Source organism: Plecotus auritus (assembly GCF_963455305.1).
Source record: "Plecotus auritus genome assembly, chromosome: 2".
Taxonomy (NCBI): Eukaryota; Metazoa; Chordata; class Mammalia; order Chiroptera; family Vespertilionidae; genus Plecotus; species Plecotus auritus.
Window position 1 is genome coordinate 226,206,924 of NC_137771.1, and position 21,689 is coordinate 226,228,612.

Genomic DNA, 21,689 nt, shown 5'->3' on the forward strand with positions numbered 1-21,689 from the left:
AGGGAGGGAGGGGGAAGAGGGAGGGAGGGAGGGGGAGAGGGAGGGAGGGAGGGGGAGAGAGGGAGGGAGGGGGAGGGGGAGAGGGAGAGGAAGGGAGGGGGAGGGGGAGAGGGAGAGGAAGGGAGGGGAGGGGGAGGGGGGAGAGGGAGAGAATCATCAGTGTGAGAGGCATGTCAATTGGTTGCCTCCCCGCACGGGCTGACCAGGGCTGGGATTGAGCCCGGACCCCCTGGTCCACAGGCCGGCGCTCTAACCACTGAACCCACCAGCCAGGCCCCATTCTTTTCTTTGCTGACTTGAGTTAGAGCCTCTCCTGGTCCCTGTCCAAGACTGGTGGCAGCTCCCTGCCCCTCACCCACATTCACGCTGATCACCCCGGAGAAGGCAGCCCAGGCAGCCCCCGCATCTGCATGCCTCGAGCTCATCACGCCAGAGTGACAGCATCAGAGTCCTGCCCCCCTGCTCTTCGCTGACAGCGGACATTCCCGGTGACAGCTCTTCTCGGCGCCATCCTCAGCGGGGTCCCCACCCCCCAACCCCGTGCCTCCTGCAGCGACAGCCCCCCTCACAGTCTTCCCAGCAGAAACAGACCTGTCCCCCCACCCCCACCCCACCCCACCCCGGGGCAGAGAAAGCAGAGACACAGGCGTAAATGACTAAGGTACTTTTTTCTTCCTTGAAAAATCAACCTAAAAAGTTAACCTATTTGATACCAAATTGAATCTCAAGTAAAAATCTCAACTCTCTCCTTAAAAAGGAGTAAAACCTATTTTTTTTTTATGCCAAAGCAGAGAGCTTGGGGATGGGAGGACGAAGCTGCCCCCCACAACCTACTTTTCCCGTGCCCCGCCCCCACCGCCTGTCCACACGCCGGTTTCCTGTTTAGAATGAGCATTATTACCTTTAAAATCAAAACGCAAACAACAAACTTCCAAAAACTGACCCACTATTTACAAGGTAAATCTAATAACCATTCAAACACCCCGGAACCCACCAGGTCCCCCGTGAGGGTCTGCGCTGCCACAGGGTTTCAGGGAGCAGCGACTGGTGGTCACACGGACAGCGTCCAAGGGGTCCGGTCCAGGAACGTCAGGGGAGGCCGGGCCTGGGACACGGCGTCTCAGGGAAACTCACAGACGGCAGGAGCAGACCTTCGCTGGGGGACGCCGGGCCACGTGCAGCTTGGTCCAGAAATCAGGTTGGGTGCCCGCCAGGCTCCCCGGACGCCCTGGCCTGGGGTCTTTGGCCCTTCCCTGAGCGATGGAGTCCCCAGCCCTGCAGCCTTCAAGCACAAGCCAGGTCTCCCCCGGGCTCCAGCCCCTGGGCGCCGCCTCGGTCCTCCCCCGGCCTGGGCCGCTTCCGCTCCGGGGGGCTGGCCTGCACGTCTCCAGGCGGCTCTGAAACGTTGACCGACGAGGCTGCCAAGTAAGCAAGACTTCTTTAAGGGAAGAGCTGATGCTAACACAACAAATCCTGGCCCTGGCTGGTGTGGCGCAGTGGATAGAGCGTCGGCCTGCGGACTGAAGGGCCCCGGGTTCAATTCCGGTAAAGGGCACATGCCCGGGTTGCGGGCTCGGTCCCCAGCAGGGGGCATGCAGGAGGCAGCTGATTGGTGCTTCTCTCTCATCATGGATGTTTCTATCTCCCTCTCCCTTCCTCTCTGAAATCAATAAAAATATGTATTTTTTAAATTCTGTGCCCAGACAAGGAGTAAACTGCCTGGCAGGTCCCATGTGCCTAGGATGGAGTCTACACCAGTGGATCTCAGCCCCAGGGGCCACTGTGCCTCCCAGGACAGCGGGCGCTGCTGGTGACATGTCAGAATGTCAGGAGTGGGGGGATGGGAACATCTGGGGGTGCTAACGAACGCCCTGCCACTGCACAGGACCGCCCCCCTACCAAGCCCGACCCGGCCCAGCATGGGATTAGCGCTGAGGCCGAGAGGCACCCCAGCACCCCCTGCCGGCAGCACCCAGCTCCCCTGTGCGCTCAGTAAACAGGCCAGTGGCTCTGCAGGGTGGGCCTAGGCCGGCGCATCCTCGCTTTCTCAGAACCAACTTAAAATTAGCCAACGTTCATTTCCCAAAGAAAAGAGAAGGTATTCTACCCTCACGGGTATGGGACCGGTACCAGACCCTCACCTGGCGGGACCTCCGTGGGAGGGGTGGGAACCACAGCGCCTGGCGCAGAATTCGGGGCGTCCGTCTTTAAGGGCATCACGTTTACTCTCCTGATTAAGAGAAGGAAAGGGCGCGTGGTGAGTCCGTGTCGTAGGACCTGCGTCTGACACCACATCCCAAACCACCCGGAGGAAGCTCTCAACAGCAGCTGGTCATGGCTCGCAAGGCGTTACCTGCACACAGACGCGCCCGCGGGCTTAGTGACCAAGGATCACGCTCGGTCACGTTACATCACCACGGCGCTGACGTCACCACCGCACTGACTCACCACAGCACTGACGTCACCCCGGCGCTGACACCAGCTTACCCCTCAGCCGGCCACCAGTGTGCGCCGAGCAGTGCTCAGAAGGCTTTCTGCTGCAGGCCGTTCTTTCTAAAACCCACAACCTGAATGTCCAACAACTATTCCTTTTTCAAAACTACCAACTGTGCCCTAGCCGGTTTGGCTCACTGGATAGAGCATCGGCCTGGGGACCGAAGGGTCCCAGGTTCGATTCCAGTCTGGGGCATGTACCTTGGTTGCGGGCACATCCCCAGTGGGGAGTGTGCAGGAGGCAGCTGATCGATGTTTCCAACTCTCTATCCCTCCCCCTTCCTCTGTAAAAAATCAATAAAAATATATTTAAACAAACAAACAAAAAAACTACCAACTTAAATCCCCGAAAATATTTCCCAGAACACCTTTCCCTCCGCCCCAAAAACACAGAAGAGAAACGAAGCATCGCTGGTCTAGAGAGACCCGACTCGGAGCTGGACACCCCCAACCCCCGCGGTGGACCAGCCAGCGAAGTCACGTGAGTGAGCAGACAGAGAGACGCCCCAGTGCTTCCAGCACCTTCTGTCACCCCCGCCCCCCCCCCCAGGCAGTCTGTCTAGACGGAAGGGCCAGTCTGTCTAACAGGGGTCCTCAAACTAAGGCCCGCGGGCCACATGCGGCCCGCTGAGGACATTGATCCAGCCCGCTGGGTGCCGCTGCCTGTCCTGCTTAGCAGCTGACTTGTCCTGGGCCCGCAGTGCGCATAGGAAGTTGTTCATAGTTTTTTTTTTAAACTATAGTCCGGCCCTCCAGCGGTCTGAGGGACAGTGAACTGGCCCCCTGTTTAAAAAGTTTGAGGACCCCTGGAAGGCCGGGAGGTGGAGCGCCGGAGAGCAGGCAGCAGACGGAGCTGGGAGGTAACTTCCCCGACGTCCAGGGAGGAAACCGGGCAGTGCAGCTGCTGGGGGGCTGTGGGTAGGGGGCTGTGGGTTGGGGGGCTGTGGCGGTCCTCTCTGCAGGGCAGCAGGGACCTCGGGCACGTCTGCGACTGCCTGATGAGAACCGGGGTACACGCCACTTCGCCGCCACCGGGATGATCTGCCACCCGACACTCCCCGCTCACCAGGCGCCCTCTGCTGGCGGCAAGACGCCTCGAGGCCCGCCCCGTGCAGTGCCTGCCGCTGTGCTGGGCCAGAGCCACAGGTAAAGGGGCTCTGCCTGCCCCGATGGGCTTATGGGCTTAAACCTCACGGCAAACAGAAGCGAAACCCCAGCCGAATGTGACGTGTCACAAGAAAGAAGGGCTGATGGAGGACGCGAGTGCCCCAGGGAGCAGTGTCCGCGGTTAGGGGGGGGAGGGTCAGAGGCCCCCAGGCCCAGTGTGCTCTGGGGACCCAGCTTTTGGGGGTCGGGCTGGAGAGGAAGGCACCCAGGAAGGGGAGTGACCGTGGACAGTCCCGGCCTGTGGGTGGAGCCACATCTGTGCATCAAGTAGGAAGTGGGGACCCCGCAGAGGTGTGTGAGCCAGGAGGCGGCACTTGGAGTGAGGCTAAGAAACCTCTGGAACCCTGGCTGGTGTGGCTCAGTGGCTAGAGCATCGGCCTGTGGACTGAAGGGTCCCAGGTTCGAATCCGATCAAGGGCACATGCCCGAGTTGTGGCTCGATCCCCAGGAGGGGCGTGCAGGAGACAGCCGCTCCATGGTTCCCTCTCATCATTGATGTCTCTCTCTCCCTCTCCCTTCCTCTCTGAGATCAGTAAAAACATTTTAAAAAAAGAAACCTCTGGGGCAGCAGAGTCGTGCTGCCGGCACTTCGCCTGCTGCCGGCCGGTCAGCGTCTCCATCTGGGGTGTCCTTACCGGGGAGTCTTGCTCCAGGCCTGCAGGGTGTGCAGGGTGACCCTCCGGGGTGGGGGCGCTTTCACGGTCTGACTGCTGGGCGGGCTCTGCCCCTCCGAGGGCCCGGGGGCCGCGCCCCTGGCGGTGGCAGCCGTGGAGGGCGAGTCCTTGGGCGCTGGGGCTGCGGACGGCTTCCCCGGAGCGGGTGCTGGGCAGGGACTGCCGGGGTCTGGGGTTCTGCTGGCAGGGGTGCCCTCCCCCAGTCTGGGTCCCGGCGAGGACCCCTGTTGGGTCTGACGCTTGGCTTTCTTCGCCATATCAGGAGTTCTCGTGCTCAGATCCGGCTTCTCTTGGAAAGGTGCTCCCAGCTCACCCTTCTCAAACGTCACGAAGGAGCAGTAGCCATCGGTGGAGGAAATGGCCAGGAAGGCCCCGTCGCTGGACCTGGGCCCCAAAGCAGGAGAAAAGGGTTAAGTTTTACCAAGTCTGCGGCCCCTCCTCCCGCTCTCACTGTAGTAGAAATGGAAGGCAGGCAAGGCCGCAGCGTCCTCGGAGGGAAAACGCGGCCGCCACGGAGTCTGTGCGCTGCCGCGCCCCCTCCCCGCCCGGCCGCTCACCAGGAGATGTCGCTCAGGGTGTGGTAGTGGATGTTGGACACGTAGCCGAAAGGGAAGAGCTGCTGGGTGTCGTAGAAGAGCACGGAGTCCTCGGAAGCCACGGCGAACACCACGCGGTAGGGCAGGCGCACCAGCGGCCCCTGGACTGGGCCGTCTGCGGGACACCGGGCAGGAAGGACCGTGACACCAGCACCAGCCAGGCTCCCACAGGAACCACCGACCCCCCCGCGAGCCCTCTCCCCCGCCATACAGGACGTAATTCTACTAGTGGCGTGCAAAGGGACTTAGGTCTTCCTATTCATACATGAATTCAGGAACGAACGAGAACTATGCGTGAACCAATGACACCGTGTCAGCATCCACCAAGCATGGGCACCGAGGTGCAAAAGGAAGAGAATTTCCGATAAGGAAATACAGGGTCACGTGGAAACATTGTATCAAGTGATATTTTCATGCTCTTCCCAGTTAATTATATTCATTCACATAAGAGTTTAAAGAGTGAGTCCTAGCTGGTTTGGCTCAGTGGATAGAGCGTCGGCCTACGGACTGAAGGGTCCCAGGTTTGATTCCGGTCAAGGGCATGTACCTTGGTTGCGGGCACATCCCCAGTAGGAGGTGTGCAAGAGGCAGCTGATCGATGTTTCTCTCTCATCGATGTTTCTAACTCTCTATCCCTCTCCCTTCCTCTCTGTAGAAAATCAATAAAATATATTTTTTAAAAAATTTTTAAAAAAAAAGTTTAAAGAGTGAAAAACAGCTTCTGCTTCCAGACTTGGAGTAACAGGGCCCCAATTTAGCCTCCAACTTTCTAAGACACGGACTGCCCATCAGCAATGAAGGCCAGCGACCCCCGAGTGGTGGGGAGCAAAGGCGGGAAGTGCTGCCGCAGCCTCAGCTCACCGCCTGGTCTCCAGGCCCAGCAGAGGGAGGGGACCCGGCAGTGCCCGCATTGCCCTGAGCTGCGGGGCCAGAGCCGGGCTCCGGGCTGCAGCAGGGACCTGCGGGCCGGTCGTCTGAGCTGAGCACTGGCCGGTGCACGCGGGTAGGGGAGCGAGCCGAGGTCCAAGCAAGAACAGGAAAGAGATGCCCGGCCAGTGGTTGAGCGTCAACCCAGGAACCAAGAGGTCAGGGTTCAATTCCCAGTCAGGGCACCTGCCCGGGTTGCGGGCTTGATCCCCAGTAGGGGGTGTGCAGGAGGCAACCAATCAATCATTCTCATCATTGACATTTCTCTCTTCCTCTCTCTGATATCAATAAATAAATATATATATATATATTAAGTTGCTCTAAGCAAAGACAGTATGTTCTAGAATCTAGAGACGCTGCCAACAACAGACACACAGTTTGCTAACATCAGTCTCTGTTCCAGCTCCGAGTAACTAAACTGAGCCAAAGCCACATGCCCACCTTTCCCCAAGGTAAAGTCCAAACCCCACCCACCCTGGTGACCTCCCAATAGGAGACACAGCACACCACTGCGTTCTGATGTACCTGTTTCCGCCTCCGGCCTCAACTCAAAGTAGACGGGGCAGCAGCGGACAGCAAGCGTCGCTTTTCCGGGACACGGCAGATGCGCCACGGGCCTGGAGAGGAAGCATGGGTTAGAGACCACTGCTCAACAAAAGCAGAGAGAGGTCAAACGTCCCCGACGGTCCCTCAGGGGCTCACCGCTTCAGGTTCTTCCTGGAGAAGAGGTACGTGGTGTTGGTGACGTTTTCGCCAGACTCCACGCATCCGGCTGGCAGGGAGGGAAGGCACTGTTATTAAGCTGTCCACCAGCAAACCCCAAGGCAGCCAATTCTGCTCTAAAGTAATTTTCCCGAGAGTGTACTCCCTGGACAGTGTGTATGCGATTGGGACCAAATACAAACCTCCGCACACCTGGGCTCAGCCTAGCCCTGGCTCTACCCACCGGTCCTGTCACCTGGGTGTCATCTCACCTGAGGGCACAGCCACCTGAGGGCGCAGCCGCCGGGAGCCACGCCCAAGCCAGGGCAGGAAGAACATAAAGCTCTGTGCCCGCGTCCCGACCTCAGCTGCCGTCTGAGGGCTGAGACTGGCCAGACCGAGCCAGGAGCTGCCAGGAGACAGCCCTCTGCCGAAACCCCAGCCCTGCAGAGCTGACCCGCTCTGGGGCCCGCCCCACTGACGTCTCCGCTGCACTTGGCACAGCCAGACCCAGCAGAGAGTGACCGGCAGACACGGCTGCTCTTGGACACGTCTCCTTGTCTTCTGTCGCGCACGCGCGTGCACACACACACACACACACACACACACACACACACGCACGCACACGCACGCACATTCTCTCACATGTGACCATTGCATATCCACCAGGAGGGCGGCAGCATCTCACCCATCCCTCCTCCCATCCCCAGGATAAACACCTGGCCAGCGTGCATTTCCTCCAGGCTCACGTAACCCTGACAACCATATACACACACGTTGTGGGTGTTTCGTTACTTTACAAAATGGGGTGTTCTTTAGACTTTTCCTTATTTTGCTTTTTCTTAGTCAACTACTCGTGAAAGTTAACTTGCACAGCAACTAACACATTCCTTTTCCCCTCTCCCACCTCCTGGGGTTCCCTCCTCTTCCATTTTACTCCAGTTTCCGCCTTATTCTAACCCACACGTTCGATGTGACACGGGCACTCCCAGAGGAGACACGCGGCCGCCACGCACCTGGGGTGAGCAGCAGGGAGCCGTCGGGAGTGAAGCTCAGTCTCCGGAAGAAGGACTTCATGCTGTCATCGTGGAACATCCGGTAGCTTCTGGCCTGAGGCACAAAGTGTGAGCATCACCCCCGGCCTCCAGGCGCCAGAAAGGCGCGCCGTTTCCTTCCGTGCGACCATTATTACTGATGATCGTCAACAGGACGGAAACAGCGCGTTACCAATCCCATACTCCTGTGGGACTGCGAGTCACCAGTCATGAACGGATCGGCCTTCTGTTCAGGAAAGCTTGTGTGCGCGCATGTGTGTGTGCACGTGTGTGTACACGGGTGTGAGTAACTGGTTCGTGTGGGGATGAGACTGGGAAAAAGAGGATGACTGTGTGTATAATTGAGAATTTCCACCTGAATAAATGCCTTTTTGAAAGAATGTGGTTGATTATTAAACTGGCAATCAGATCTTTCCAAACCACCCTCCCTGAACACCCTGTGGAAGTGCTGCGTGCACCCCCACTTCAGGAACATCAGGGCGTTAATTCTCAGGACCCAGGGAACCATCACCCCTCGCTTCCCAAAGCACGTGACCGCCGCACCCACCAGCCTGGCCCACACGGCCTACACCTGCCCCCGAGGCCTGGGTGGCGCCCAGTCCGTTTTGTGCCAATAACCGGCTTCCCTTTTGCCGAAGCGCCTGCCTCCACAGCCTCCATTTCTGCAGGACGAGGGCCAGTTCTTCCCAAGCTCGAAATCCCTCCTGTTCCTGAGCCAGCCGATGGCCGGGTCCCTGCTCTCTGCGCCCGGAGCCCTCCATCTTCCTGCCAAGATGCTGTCTGCACTGCCTGCTGCCAGGCCATCCACCCCGACCCACCTGCCTCCGTGCCTCGTGCCGGGATCCTCCGGCCAGCGTGCTCCACCCACGCCCCTCCTCGGAATCCACTCCTCGGAATCCACACCTCGGAATCCCGGAGGCCTGCCCGCCTCAGGCTGACAACCCCGCTCTGGGGGGGCCAGGCACCTGTAGTTTTTAATGCTTCTCAGGTGACTCCCCGGTGCAGCCTGCTTGGAAATCACGAGCCTCCATCACCGGCCCCAGACGTCCCTGCGCCCAGACAGGCCGGCCCCCCACACTAGCCGAGCCCCGACTGCCTGAGGGGAACCCTCACTGGATTCAGGTGTCGCTGAGACTGATTCAGCTGCAAGGCACGGAGCTCAGACTTGCCTCCGTCTCCCCTGAAGCGCGGCCACCACGCAAAGCCCAAGCATCTCCTACCTCTCCCTCCGCGCCCGCGCCCGCCAGCATCTTCGACACATTGAAGGCCACGCGCTTCTTCTGTGTGCTGTACACCCTCAGGGTCCTGGAGGGAAAGGAAAGTCAGTCTCCCACAGAAGCAGTCTGTTACCCAAACGGAGGACGGCCTAGGTAACTTGTGGCCTGGGAAGCGTTTACAATGACGTTCCCCTTGACCGCGTCCTCACGAGGGGAGCAGGCAGGAGCAGCCTGAAGCTGTCCCTAACGCGGTGCAGGTAGGGCATCACTGCATTTCTCACGGAAGGTCCCGGCTCCCCCGGCAAGACCTTCTCCAGGCCGGGCCTCGTCTCTCAGGCCTGGACCTTCGGCCCGGCGGCAGTTTGTACGGCCGTGGGGTTTATTTTCGTGGAACAGCCTCAGGGATTTGCAGGAGGAAGGAAAGCGCCATCTGCAGGCTGGTAACTCAGAGGATTCCCGTTGGCTAACCAGTGCCTCCTGCCTGCCGGAACCCACAGAGCGGGAAACCAGTGCCATCTGGAACATAACAGAGGATTCCAGGGAAACGCACACCAGCCCCCCCACTTACTCTCATTCCCGGGCACCTGAAATGAGACCCGCTATTACAGTAATCGATAAATATTGAAAAGGACCATTTTGACTGATGAGTAATATGCCTTGCACTCCTGATTTTTAAAAAAATTCTTTGTTCTAAGAACAAAACTCAATGCAGTTACACCAGTACACATGGCAGTAGGTCCTCCTTTCAGAAGGCACAAGGGAATTTACTTTTTCCTTAAACAGTCTCCTTAAAATCGCCGAAGTGGCGACAAAAGGAAACCAATATCCAGTCCTACCATTGGTACCTCTGCTTAAGTCAGTGGTCGGCAAACTCCTTAGTCAACAGAGCCAAATATCAACAGTGCAACGATTGAAATTTCTTTGGAGAGCCGAAAACCCACTTCTGCGCATGGGCCACAAAGTTTCAATAGCAATGTACGTGCGCGCCCGCACGTGGTATTTTGTGGAAGAGCCACACTCAAGGGGCCAAAGAGCCGCATGTGGCTCACGAGCTGCAGTTTGCCGACCACTGGCTTAAGTCATCTATACTAATAAAAGGGTAATATGCTAATTAGACCAGACAAAGCCACTTCCGGACAAAGCCACGGTGGCAGGGGCCGAGGCAGAGGCGGTTAGGGGCAATCAGGCCAGCAGGGGAGAGCAGTTAGGGGTGATCAGGCCGGCAGGGGAGAGCAGTTAGGGGTGATCAAGCCAGCAGGGGAGAGCAGTTAGGGGTGATCAGGCCAGCAGGGGAGAGCAGTTAGGGGTGATCAGGCCGGCAGGTTAGAGCAGTTAGGGGCAATCAGACCGGCAGGGGAGAGCAGTTAGGGGTGACCAGGCCAGCAGGGGAGAGCAGTTAGGGGTGATCAGGCCGGCTGGGGAGAGCAGTTAGGGGTGATCAGGCCGGCAGGGGAGAGCAGTTAGGGGCAATCAGGCCAGCAGGGGAAAGCAGTTAGGGGCAGGCAGGCAGGTGAGCAGTTAGGAGCCAGTGGTTCTGGATTGAGAGAGAATCCCAGATTGGAGGGGGTGCAGGCTGGGCTGAGGGTGCCACCCCCCCCCCATGTACAAATTTCGTGCACCGGGCCTCTAGTCTATATATATAAAAGCCTAAGCGACTGGCTGACCGGCCAGCAGCTATGACATGCACTGACCACCAGGGGACAGACGCTCAACACAGGAGCAGAAACCACAGGCATGGAAACATGGAACAGACTGATGAATCTCAGAGGGCAGAGGGACGGGGGAGGGCAGGAAGCGATTAACCAAAGATCTTATATGCATACTGGAGGCCTGGTGCACGGATCCGTGCACTGGTGGGGTCCCTCGGCCTGGCCTGCGGAGATTGTGCCGAAACCGGCTCTCCAACATCTCCTGAGGGGTCCCAGATTTCGAGAGGGCACAGACCAGGTTGAGGGACCGCACCTCTAGTAGTTATTATAAAAGACCTTTTCTTTAAAAGTTGCCCATGAAATTCAGATCTAATTCCAAGCTCTTTCTGCATTCATTCACCTAGCCTGGCCAGCATGGCTCGGTGGTTGAGCGTCAACCTATGACATCCACCCATTCTATAGACTTACTAGGTACTAACTCCGTGTAAGACACTTGCCCTGATCAGTTTCCAATTTTCCTTATGTTGAAAGTATAACAAAACAAATTCTTTCTATGAAATTGAGACTCAAAGAACCAAAGCTAGACCACGGCTTATCTTGGCTAAGTTGTGGTAAAATACCTGGGCAGAAATTTTTAAGTAAACAGATATAAAGACAATTCGTCCAATACTCACGTACCGATCACAGCTCAGGGTCGCAATGTACTGGCCCAAGGGATCCCAGGTAACTCCCTGTACGTAACTTTTATGTTCATTAAAAATCGAGATCTTCTGTCCTACGAGAGAAGCACATGACAGCATAATGGAAACCTGCTCCAGCACCAACGCGGCACCGCAGCTTCCGGGTCATTGTCCCGACCCTGTTCTGCCGTCGGCAGGTGGCAGGGGGACTGCCCCCAACGCTGGGTCAGGCTCGGCCACACAGGACCTGCACAGCCCCACCCCCAGGTGCTCAGAGCCGGTGGCGGAGACCCCACGGGCAGGCGCACTGCGCCCGGCAGAGCGTCGAACACAGAGGAGGGAGGCTAACACGCGGCAGGCGGGACCAGGAGGGCGAAGGGGCCAGTGAAGGGAAAGGGGTGGTCTAAGCAGACGCACGAGGAGACGGAGCAATGGCTGTCACTGCGGACTGCCAGGGGGAAGGTAAAGGGGCAAACTGACGAGATGAGGAGGAAGGGGGGTGGGCGACAGGAGCCCTGTGCAAGGAAAAGGCCCCGGGCACTCACAGGGCGGCTAAGAGGAACGCCAAGAGGGGGTGACCTGGTTGTAAAGATGAAACTCAGGGGGGGCTTTTTGGGGTTTTGTTTGTTTGTTAATCCTCACCCAAGGATATTTTTCCATTGATTTTTTTAAAAATATATTTTACTGATTTTTTACAGAGAGGAAGGGAGAGGGACAGAGTTAGAAACATCGATGAGAGAGAAACATCGATCAGCTGCCTCCTGCACACCCCCCACTGGGGATGTGCCCGCAACCAAGGTACATGCCCTTGACCGGAATCGAACCTGGGACCTTTCAGTCCACAGGCCGACGCTCTATCCACTGAGCCAAACCAGTTAGGGTTCCATTGATTTTTTTAGAGAGAATGGAAGAGGGGGAGAGACAGACAGAAACATTGATGTGAGAGAGACATCCACCAGTTCCCTCCCACACGTGCCCCCACTGGGGCTGGGGATCGAGCCTGCAACCCAGATACGTGCCCTCGACTGGGATCGAACCTGAGACCCTTCAGTCGGCAGGCCGGTGCTCTAACCACTGAGAAAACTGGCCAGAGCAAAACTGAGGTTTGAAAAGACCCTGGAGAGTGCCCCTGGTTAGGAGGTGAGGGTAGAGCAGATGGGAGACGAGGGCCTGAACCCCAGCAGCACTCACAGGGACGGAGAGGGGCGGGGGAGGGGAGGCAGGAGGAAAACCAGGTGCACACCAAGACGACCTGAGAGAGAGAAGTTATGAAGCCTTGGCCATGCTAGGGAAACCAGGACCCAGTTCTCTGAGACGGCCTTCCCTCTGCTCACTCCCTCCACCTCTCACCTCATTGCCCCAGCCTTCTGCTATTCCCCCAGCCCTCTGCCATCCATCCCCCCAGCCCTCTATTCCCCCAGCCCTCTGCCATCCATTCCCCCAGCCCTCTGCCATGCCCCAGCCCTCTGCCATCCATCCCCCCAGCCCTCTGCCATCCATCCCCCCAGCCCTCTGCCATCCATCCCCCCAGCCCTCTGCCATTCATTCCCCCAGCCCTCTGCCATCCATTCCCCCAGCCCTCTGCCATGCCCCCAGCCCTCTGCCATCCATCCCCCCAGCCCTCTGCCATCCATTCCCCCAGCCCTCTGCCATCCATCCCCCCAGCCCTCTGCCATCCATTCCCCCAGCCCTCTGCCATCCCCCCAGCCCTCTGCCATCCCCCCAGCCCTCTGCCATCCATCCCCCCAGCCCTCTGCCATCCATCCCCCCAGCCCTCTGCCATCCATCCCCCCAGCCCTCTGCCATCCATTCCCCCAGCCCTCTGCCATCCATCCCCCCAGCCCTCTGCCATCCATTCCCCCAGCCCTCTGCCATCCATTCCCCCAGCCCTCTGCCATCCATTCCCCCAGCCCTCTGCCATTCATGCCCCCAGCCCTCTGCCATTCCCCCAGCCCTCTGCCATCCATCCCCCCAGCCCTCTGCCATTCCCCCAGCCCTCTGCCATCCATTCCCCCAGCCCTCTGCCATCCATCCCCCCAGCCCTCTGCCATCCATCCCCCCAGCCCTCTGCCATCCATTCCCCCAGCCCTCTGCCATCCATTCCCCCAGCCCTCTGCCATCCATTCCCCCAGCCCTCTGCCATTCATGCCCCCAGCCCTCTGCCATCCATCCCCCCAGCCCTCTGCCATCCATTCCCCCAGCCCTCTGCCATCCATTCCCCCAGCCCTGTCATTCCCCCAGCCCTCTGCCATCCATGCCCCCAGCCCTCTGCCATGCCCCCAGCCCTCTGCCATGCCCCCAGCCCTGTCATTCCCCCAGCCCTCTGCCATGCCCCCAGCCCCCTGCCATGCCCCAGCCTTCTGCCATGCCCCAGCCCTCTGCCATGCCCCCAGCCTTCTGCCATGTCCCAGCCCTCTGCCATGCACCCAGCCCTCTTCGCTGTGGCATCCTCTCCCCACCACCCACAAAGTTGGCCCCCACAGCTGCCAGCACCTGCCTGTGTACAATGCGCATGCTTCAGGCTAACTCCCCCGCTCCTCCTTCCTTAAACTCTGTCCAGGCATTCTGCTGAAGTGACGGGGACCGGGGTGACGAAGGGGACGCAAGGAGGCCTGTGGGGTTGGGGAGAACAGGAGCGGGATCCGACTCCCAGGTGGGGTCATGAACACCCCACCTGAGGCTGGTGAGGATGACTGGGGAGTGGCCCAGTCTGCAGGGTGGCAGGCGTTAAGCCAGCTGCGCTCAGCCTGGGACTGGGAACTAAAAGGAGACCGCCACCCCGATCCGGCCTGGGGTTTGTCTTGGTGGGAAGGATGGAAGGAAAGGGCCGAGGGAAGTGAGTGCTGATGAACGACCCCCGGGGGAGCACAGGCCAGGGCTACCAGACCAGGAAACAGGGCTCAGCCCGAGGGCTCCGGGAAGAGAAGAAAAGGTGTTGAGGACGGAAGGAGACGGCTGTGATGGGAGAGTGGGCCCTGGGCTTCGGATGTCATCGGCAGAGCAGCCGAAAGACCTGCGACTGACGGATGTGACAGCTGGGACTGGGAGCTCGCGTGAAGACGGGACTCACACTACGGAGGGGGAGGGGCCAAGGCGGCGGGCAGGGCAGCAGCAGGAACCGGCTCATGAGGAATTCCTTAAACAAAAATGCACCCACTTGCCCGGCTGGCGCAGCTCAGGGGCTGAGCGTCGACCTGTGAACCAGAAGGTCACAGTTTGATTCCCGGTCAGGGCACATGCCTGGTTGCAGGCTCGATCCCCAGTGTGGGGTGTGCAGGAGGCAGCTGATCCATGATTCTCTCTCATCATTGATATTTCTCTCTCCCAATTCCTTCCTCTCTGAAATCAATAAAAATAGAAAATTTAAAAAATATTGACTTTAAATAACTTGCCTATGTTACATATTTTTTTAAAAAAACCTTTCCCCACACAAGACAGAGGTCTGAGGCATGACCTTGATTCCCACACTTCCCCCGTGGCCCAGCTCAGGAAATGGCTCCAATATTCACCTGGTTGTCAAAAAGCTCGGAGTTGCAGCCAATGCATCAAACCCTGTCAGCTCTTTCTACAAATTATGTCCCAGCCCAACCCTCCCACTCCCCTCCCATCACTGGCACCCAGCCTAGGCCACGGTCACCTCCTGAATCACTCCGGCACCACTAACAGCGTCCCTCGCTCCCACCTGTGTTCTCCTAGGACCGATTTGCCACACGCCACCTGGAGACGTCTTTTTAAAGTCCCGTTACGCTCCTGCTCAAAACCCTTCGGCACCACGGGGCACACTTGGGATACAACCTCCAACCCCGTGGCCTGGGCCCTCCCCGCTCCGTCCTCAGACCCCCAGCCCACCCGCCCCCGCCTCCTGTCCACTGTCCATTTCCTCCACACACAGGGCCTCTGCACTTGCTGTTCCCACAGCTGGAATGCTCTTCCCAAAATAACGCACCCCGCTTGCTCCCCAAATTCATTCAAGCCTCTGTTCAAACCCCACGCGTGAGCCTTCCCGAATGACCTACACTCCCCGACCCTCACAGCGCCTCTACCTGACACCCCAATAGGAGGCTGCCACCTGGTTCATGTACTCTCCCAGCACTCGCGCCAGTGCCCAGCGTGCTGGCATGTTCAAGGTCATTCCCGGGGCGCTGGCAGGACTGTCCAGGACAAGGGCCAGATTTGGGGACGAGAAGAAGGGACACTCATCCTCCGTTAGAAAGAGCGGACAGAGACAGGGGATGATGGAGCGAGGCAGGCAGAGGATGGGTAGCTGACAGCACCAGATGAGAGCAGCTGGTGCAGAGGGCCTGGAAGGGGACTGTGGCGGCAGGACCCCCCAGGGCACCGGGGCTGCGGGAGAATCACCAGCCTGCGCGACGGGAAAGGGAGGGAGCGGGTGGCGGAAAACGCCACGCCTGAGGAAAGGGCTGCAGGGCTGGGCACCAGGCGCTGCTGAGCGGTGGGTCTCATTGCTCTTTACACTCCGGTAACTTCTCACGCGTCCCCTGCCTCCCCAACTAGAGGACAGGTTCTTTCACAGCAGAGAGGCCCCGGCTGGGGTGGCTCAGTGGTTGAGCATCAACCCTTGCACCAAGAGGTTGTGAGGGCGATTCCCGGTCCAGGGCACATGCCCGGGTTGTGGGCTCGATCCCCAGTGTGGGGGGGTGCAGGAGGCAGCCGATCAGTGATTCTCTCTCATCATGGATGTTTCTCTCTCTCCCTCTCCCTTCCTCTTTGAAATCAATAAAAATATATATTTTTTTAAAAAGCAGCGCGGTGCCTTCACCTCCTGAAATGGAATCTTGCGCCTGCCTACCAACACGGAGCAGGGAACGCCCCTGAATGGAGACTTACCAGTCTTCCCCAGATCTAAGTGCCACGAAGGCAGGGGTCAGCCTGTCCCTCCACGGCTGCCTCCCGGGCACGGGGCACCCACCTTGCTCGGCACCAGGGACTCGGGACACCACCCTACGCCCAGGCTTCCTGCCTGGGAGCCTCCAGCTGAGCTGGATGCAGGGCACCCGGGCTAACCCCTAAGCTGCTGTGCCCAGCCCGCTTGGGCTCCTTAAAGAAACGCTCCTGATGCCTCTCAAGATAGAGCGGGTTAGGCTTTGTAGACACGTAGGAGGCTCCGCCCCCGGGTAATAACAAAAGCGAATCAGCTACCTTTACCGACGTCCCAGATGATGGCCGTGTTGTCCACGGAGGCGGAGGCCATCAAGTTGCCGTCGGCGGCCCAGCAGATGTCGTACACGTCTTCCAGGTGGCCCCTGGGATCCGAGGGGGGCGGGGGAAAGGAGAGAGAGAGGATAAAAAGTTTAAAGGCAGACTCAGGGGCCACTCGTTAGGATGGGATGTTAGAAACTGCCGCTGGGACTACCTTAGCGACAGCTACAACCGACCACATTCGAGGATATGTGTCTTTACAACTGATTCGATTTGACTCGTTAGCAGAAACTAAGGAAATCCATGTTAATCATGCTTTTCTCTTTTAAAACTGTCCTCTTACTTCTGTCTTGCATAAGGAAAACGTTTCAAGTGAGATACAAAAGTCAAGACGCGTTGTCAGCTGAACACAGTCCTCCTGCCCCCTCACCTCAGCGTCTTCACCACCGTCCAGTTCTCCTTGTTCAGCTCCGCCTCGTCCTCGTCCTGAAAGGCCACCTGCTCGGGCTCCTTGCTGTCGTTCACCTTCCACAGCAGAATGACCGCATCTGGCGGGATTCAACGGGACAAGCTCACCCTTCGCTCCCGGGTTTCAGGCCCTGAGCTCACAGGTACCGTGTTCACCTACGGCCACGAGCATTCCCTTCTAAGAATGCTGCGGGGAAAACAGGTTTGCCTTCCGAGCTAAAACCCCCAAATCAAACTCATACCAGATCGGAGCTGGACAAGTCGCCTTAAACAGAAGGGTCCCCTGGCGGGCCAAACACCACTGCAAAGCGACTAACGAACCACAAGGCATAACGGAGAAAGAACCGGGTAAAGGAAAACGCGCTGGTGGGATAGCTCACTCGGTTACGGCGTCCTCCCCATAGGCCAGCCGTGGGCAAACTACGGCCCGCGGGCCGGATCCGGCCCGTTCGGCTGTTCTATCTGGCCCGTGGAGCCGAAAGAGCGGAGGGTTCTCTTGCTCTCCCCTCCGCTCCTTGACTTTGAATTTATATTAGTTCACACAAACACTCCATCCATGCTTTTGTTCCGGCCCTCCGGTCCAGTTTAAGAACCCATTGTGGCCCTCGAGTCAAAAAGTTTGCCCACCCCTGCCCTAGGCCAAGGTTGCAGGTTCCATCCCTGTCGGGTCACATGCGGAGATGCATCAAACAATGAATCATCAATAAGCGGAACAACAAATCGATCTCGATCTCTCTCTCTCTCTCATCAATAAATAAAAATGTTAAATAAATTAAAAGGAAAAAAATAAAACAGCAACAAAGAGCCACCAACACAAGGGATGGCAAATCTTTCCTAGCTGTGCAACCTTCAGCAAGTCACTTGAGGCCTCCATTTCCCACTTGTAACCTGGGGGTACCAGCCCTAGCAGGTTTGACCCAGTGGACAGAGCGTCGGCCTGTGGACCGAAGCATCACTGGTTCCATTCCGGTCAAGGGCACGGACCTCGGTTGCAGGCTCCTCTCTGGCCTGGGCCCTGGTCGGGCTGGTGCAGGAGGCAACCAATCGATGTGGTTCTCTCACATCAGTGTTTCTGTCTTTCCCTCTCTCTTCCACTCTCTCTAAAATCAATAGGAAAATATCCTCAGGTGAGGATTAAAAAAAAATTTTGTTAAATAAAGAAAAATAAAATAAAATGGGGATAATAACAGGGGGTTGTTGGGAGGATTAAATGAGTTAACAGGCATAAAGCACTTAAAGCACAACGCCCTGCCCTTGGTAAGCCCGCGTGTCAGCTACTAATGTCGTGGCGCATCTCATACATTAGCCTGACGTCGTCGACTGTCCGCTCCCTAACCACCCTCGTTCTGAGTCCCGCTCATCACATACCTTCGGCCCAGACCCGGCTTCCCTCTGAGAACTGTCCAGAGGCCGGGGGGCAGGGGGGGGGGGGCATTCCCCTCCTATGACTGGATCCTGGGAGCCTGGTTGAGCAGAGATGCGCCCCGACATAAGGACACACTCCACTTGCCAACAGCAGGTTCCTGGGCCTCCAGGGCCAAAGGGCTTTGCTGCCCGTGGCAACCTCACCGAAGACTGCAGGCCACCCCGCCAGGGGGCGCTCCCACTCGCCACCCTTCCCCTCTCGGCCCACCCTCAGGACACATGGGCACTGAATTTAACAACCAGGTCTCTTTTCCTCCTGCAAACAAAGTCTGAGATTTGTTTTACTTGGCACTGGCTTCTAGACTGTTCTAGAGTTAAAGGATGGTAAAAAGATTTACTTTTTTTGTATCGTTTGAAGAAAGAGTAGAGATAGGGAATATGTATAAACTAGAGGCCCGGTGCACAGGATTCGTGAACGGGTCGGGGGGGGGGGGGGGGGGGGTCGTGGCCCATTGTGGGACCGCGCATCCTGGTCAGCCCAGCGGCTGTGGACCTGCCCTCTGAGTGGCTGCTCCCTGGTCTGGCATCTTCCATGGAGCCAGAGCACTCGCCTCTCCAGGGGACCCGGTGGGGACCCGGCCCAGGGACAATAGCACTGAGAGGTGGCAGAGTAGGCCTCAGTCCCGTGGCAGCCACAAACACGCCTCCCAGCCTCCAGGGTCAGCTCTGCAAGCCCAGTGGCGGCACTGTGCGGTCTGCGGGTGTCCAGAGGAGGCGGCAGGGAGAGAGGAGGAGGAGCCGGGGGTGAGGAGGCGAGGATCGCAGCCCGGGTTCCTGCCTGTCGGCCCGGGGTTCACAGCGGGAGCAGCCGCTCATCCTGGTCAGCTGAGCAGCACTCCCACTGTGGGAGCGCCCTGACCACCAGGGGCAGCTCCTGCGTTGAGCGTCTGCCCCCTGGTGGTCAGTGCACGTCATAGCGACTGGTTGACAGGTCGTTCTGGTCATTCTGCCGTCGGGTCGCTGGGCTTTTATTATATAGGATGGAGTCATTTTAACCAAACTGCTAAAATCATTCACATTATGAAGGTGAGGCAGGAGGAAAGATTCCATTCTTGTTCTAACTGGCTTGGGAACTTAAACTTTCTGAACTTTCTGGTCCAGATCCAGTGCCCAGATATGCACCTGGACAGACACCAGACCTCCGGATAACTGTGACTGCCCACCGAAGGACTCAGTATCCAGGCTCTGACATCCATTACCCAGACCACCAGGCGGGATCAAACCCCTGGTGTCCACCCTCTAGCCCACCTGGCATCCATCATCCTGTCCGATACCTGACTGATGACCGTCCTGGATGAATCCAGGGCTAAGAATGCAGGACTGACAATTCTCAAGAATGTACTTTTGACCAGTGGTCGGCAAACCATGGCTCACGAGCCACATGCGGCTCGCGAGCCGGGGTTGGCTGACCACTGCTTTTGACCATAAGGAAAATTCAACTTTTCTTTCCTTTATGGAGCACTTCTGGGTTTTTGCCTGTGTTCCCAGGGTGTAAACTGTAAGACGCTTGAATAAGTCTCTCTCATTTTTTACTAGCGAAAGCCTCCAGACTCTTCTTCAGTTCGTGTGACAAGTTTTACGCCAATAAGCACAAGCAGAAAACGTCATCAACCTACTTCCACGAAACAAACATACTTTAGAGGGCCGTGTGAACGATACCCCCTACGCCAATTAATTAGCTAATGATACAGAAAAGTGGGACAGACTGTGGTCACTTGTACATTCTACACACTAACCATCAAGCGAGGCCAGCACAGCGCCTGGAGACTCGGTCAGGACGGGAAACACCTCCTCCCGTCTCCAAGCCAGCCCAGAACGAGCAACTGGGCAAGGAGGCATTTTCAAATAGGTCTTCTCCGTTTGCGCTTGCTGCCCCCCATCTGCTCCTGCTCCCCAGAACACACACCAAAGATTGACGGGTCCGGCAACCTCTAAAACAAACAAGCCTTTCCTGGCTCACGCCTCAGGATTTAACACGAGACGCACGGGTATGTGGCCTCTGCAGAGCCTTGGAGTACGACACTCACCGTCTCCTCCGGATGCTAAAATCTCCCCATTGGGAGAGAAGCGCACGACATTGACAGCCTTGGTATGGCGGGCAAGATTGGACAGAAACTCAACAATGGCCTTTCCATCCGGTCCTTTCTCCACCTTCCAGACCTGGTGATACCAAAACATGCAGCCAGAGCATTAAGAGTGAGCACCCACACCATGGGCACACCATCCAGATATCATTGCTGACATGTACACGTAAGGAACTGTTTGACATTGAAACGGGGACTCTGAACTGTTGGACATTGAAATTGGGACTCAAACATTTTTTGTTATTATACGTTTATTTCTAGTCTGCAGAGGCAAGATTTTTTAAAGGAAAGAAATGGGGGGAAAAATAGATACAGAGGCAAAGAAGCACTGAACAGACTGTCAAACTACAGCGGGAAGGCAGGTGAGGTTGGTGGGGGCGGGGAGCTGTAAGAGATCAACCGAAGGACTTGTACGCATGCATATAAGCATAACCAATGGATACAAGACACTGGGGGGCGGGGGCAGGTAAAGGCATGTACTGGGGGGTAGGGGATGCCGGGGGGAGGTCAATGGGGAAAAAAAAAAAAAGAGAGACATATGTACTACTATTTGTAATACTTCAATTAAAAAAAAATTTTAAATTTTAAAAATTAAAAATTAAAAAAAAAAGAGTGCCTAACCGGTTTGGCTCAGTGGAAAGAGCGTCGGCCTGCGGACTGAAAGGTCCCGGGTTCGATTCCGGTCAAGGGCATGTACCTTGGTTGCGGGCACATCCCCAGTGGGAGGTGTGCAGGAGGCAGCTGATCGATGTTTCTCTCTCATCGATGTTTCTAGCTAGACTCTATCCCTCTCCCTTCCTCTCTGTAAAAAATCAATAAAATATATTTTAAAAAAAAAAGAAAAGAAAAAGAGTGAGCACCCACCGCACTTGGCACACTAAAATAATGCTATGCTTATTTCCAGGAAGACAATGTAGCTTTTCTTTTGAAACATAAAAGTAACTGGTATCTGAACCATAAACCCACAGTCCCACTGCTGACGGTGCTCCCTCCTACCTTGTTCTAGCCCAGACCGTTCCCCAATAGGGACCTGGCTCGGGTTCTGAAATCACAGGGATCCACGTCCCCTTAACCTAGGCAGCAGGACACAAGGAGAAAGCAGCCTTCTTTGGGTTTCACGGTTCCCTCCGGGCCTGAGAGTGGCTCCCTCTGGACTAGCGGAGGAAGTCGTTAGAGCTGGCTGGCATTAGCTTTCACTGTGAGGCTGGAGAAGGCTGCCTCAGAGGGGCCTCCGGTGCTTGCTGCGGCTGTCCGCTTTCCCCTTACCCGCACGGCGGTGTCCACGCCCGCGGACGCCAGCCTGTGGACCCTGCCGGCCGCGCCGTGCTGGAAGTCCAGGCTGTACACCGGCTCCTTGTTGTGCCAGGAGATCTCGCAGGTGATGACCTTCAT

General features: G+C 57.3%; 1 protein-coding gene across 1 annotated transcript; it reads right to left on the reverse strand.

Annotated features, from left to right (window-relative positions):
* Window positions 1-1,096: 1,096 nt before the first annotated feature.
* Window positions 1,097-21,689, reverse strand: CHAF1B (chromatin assembly factor 1 subunit B; the record flags this gene model as incomplete). Its single annotated transcript, XM_080655135.1, has 13 exons — window positions 1,097-1,418; window positions 2,142-2,230; window positions 4,296-4,718; window positions 4,892-5,045; window positions 6,383-6,474; window positions 6,560-6,629; window positions 7,576-7,669; window positions 8,835-8,919; window positions 11,159-11,255; window positions 16,321-16,424; window positions 16,751-16,868; window positions 20,241-20,373; window positions 21,564-21,689. The coding sequence occupies 13 exons, from the start codon at window positions 21,687-21,689 to the stop codon at window positions 1,285-1,287; spliced, it is 1,719 nt and encodes a 572-aa protein (XP_080511261.1). The 3' UTR covers window positions 1,097-1,284.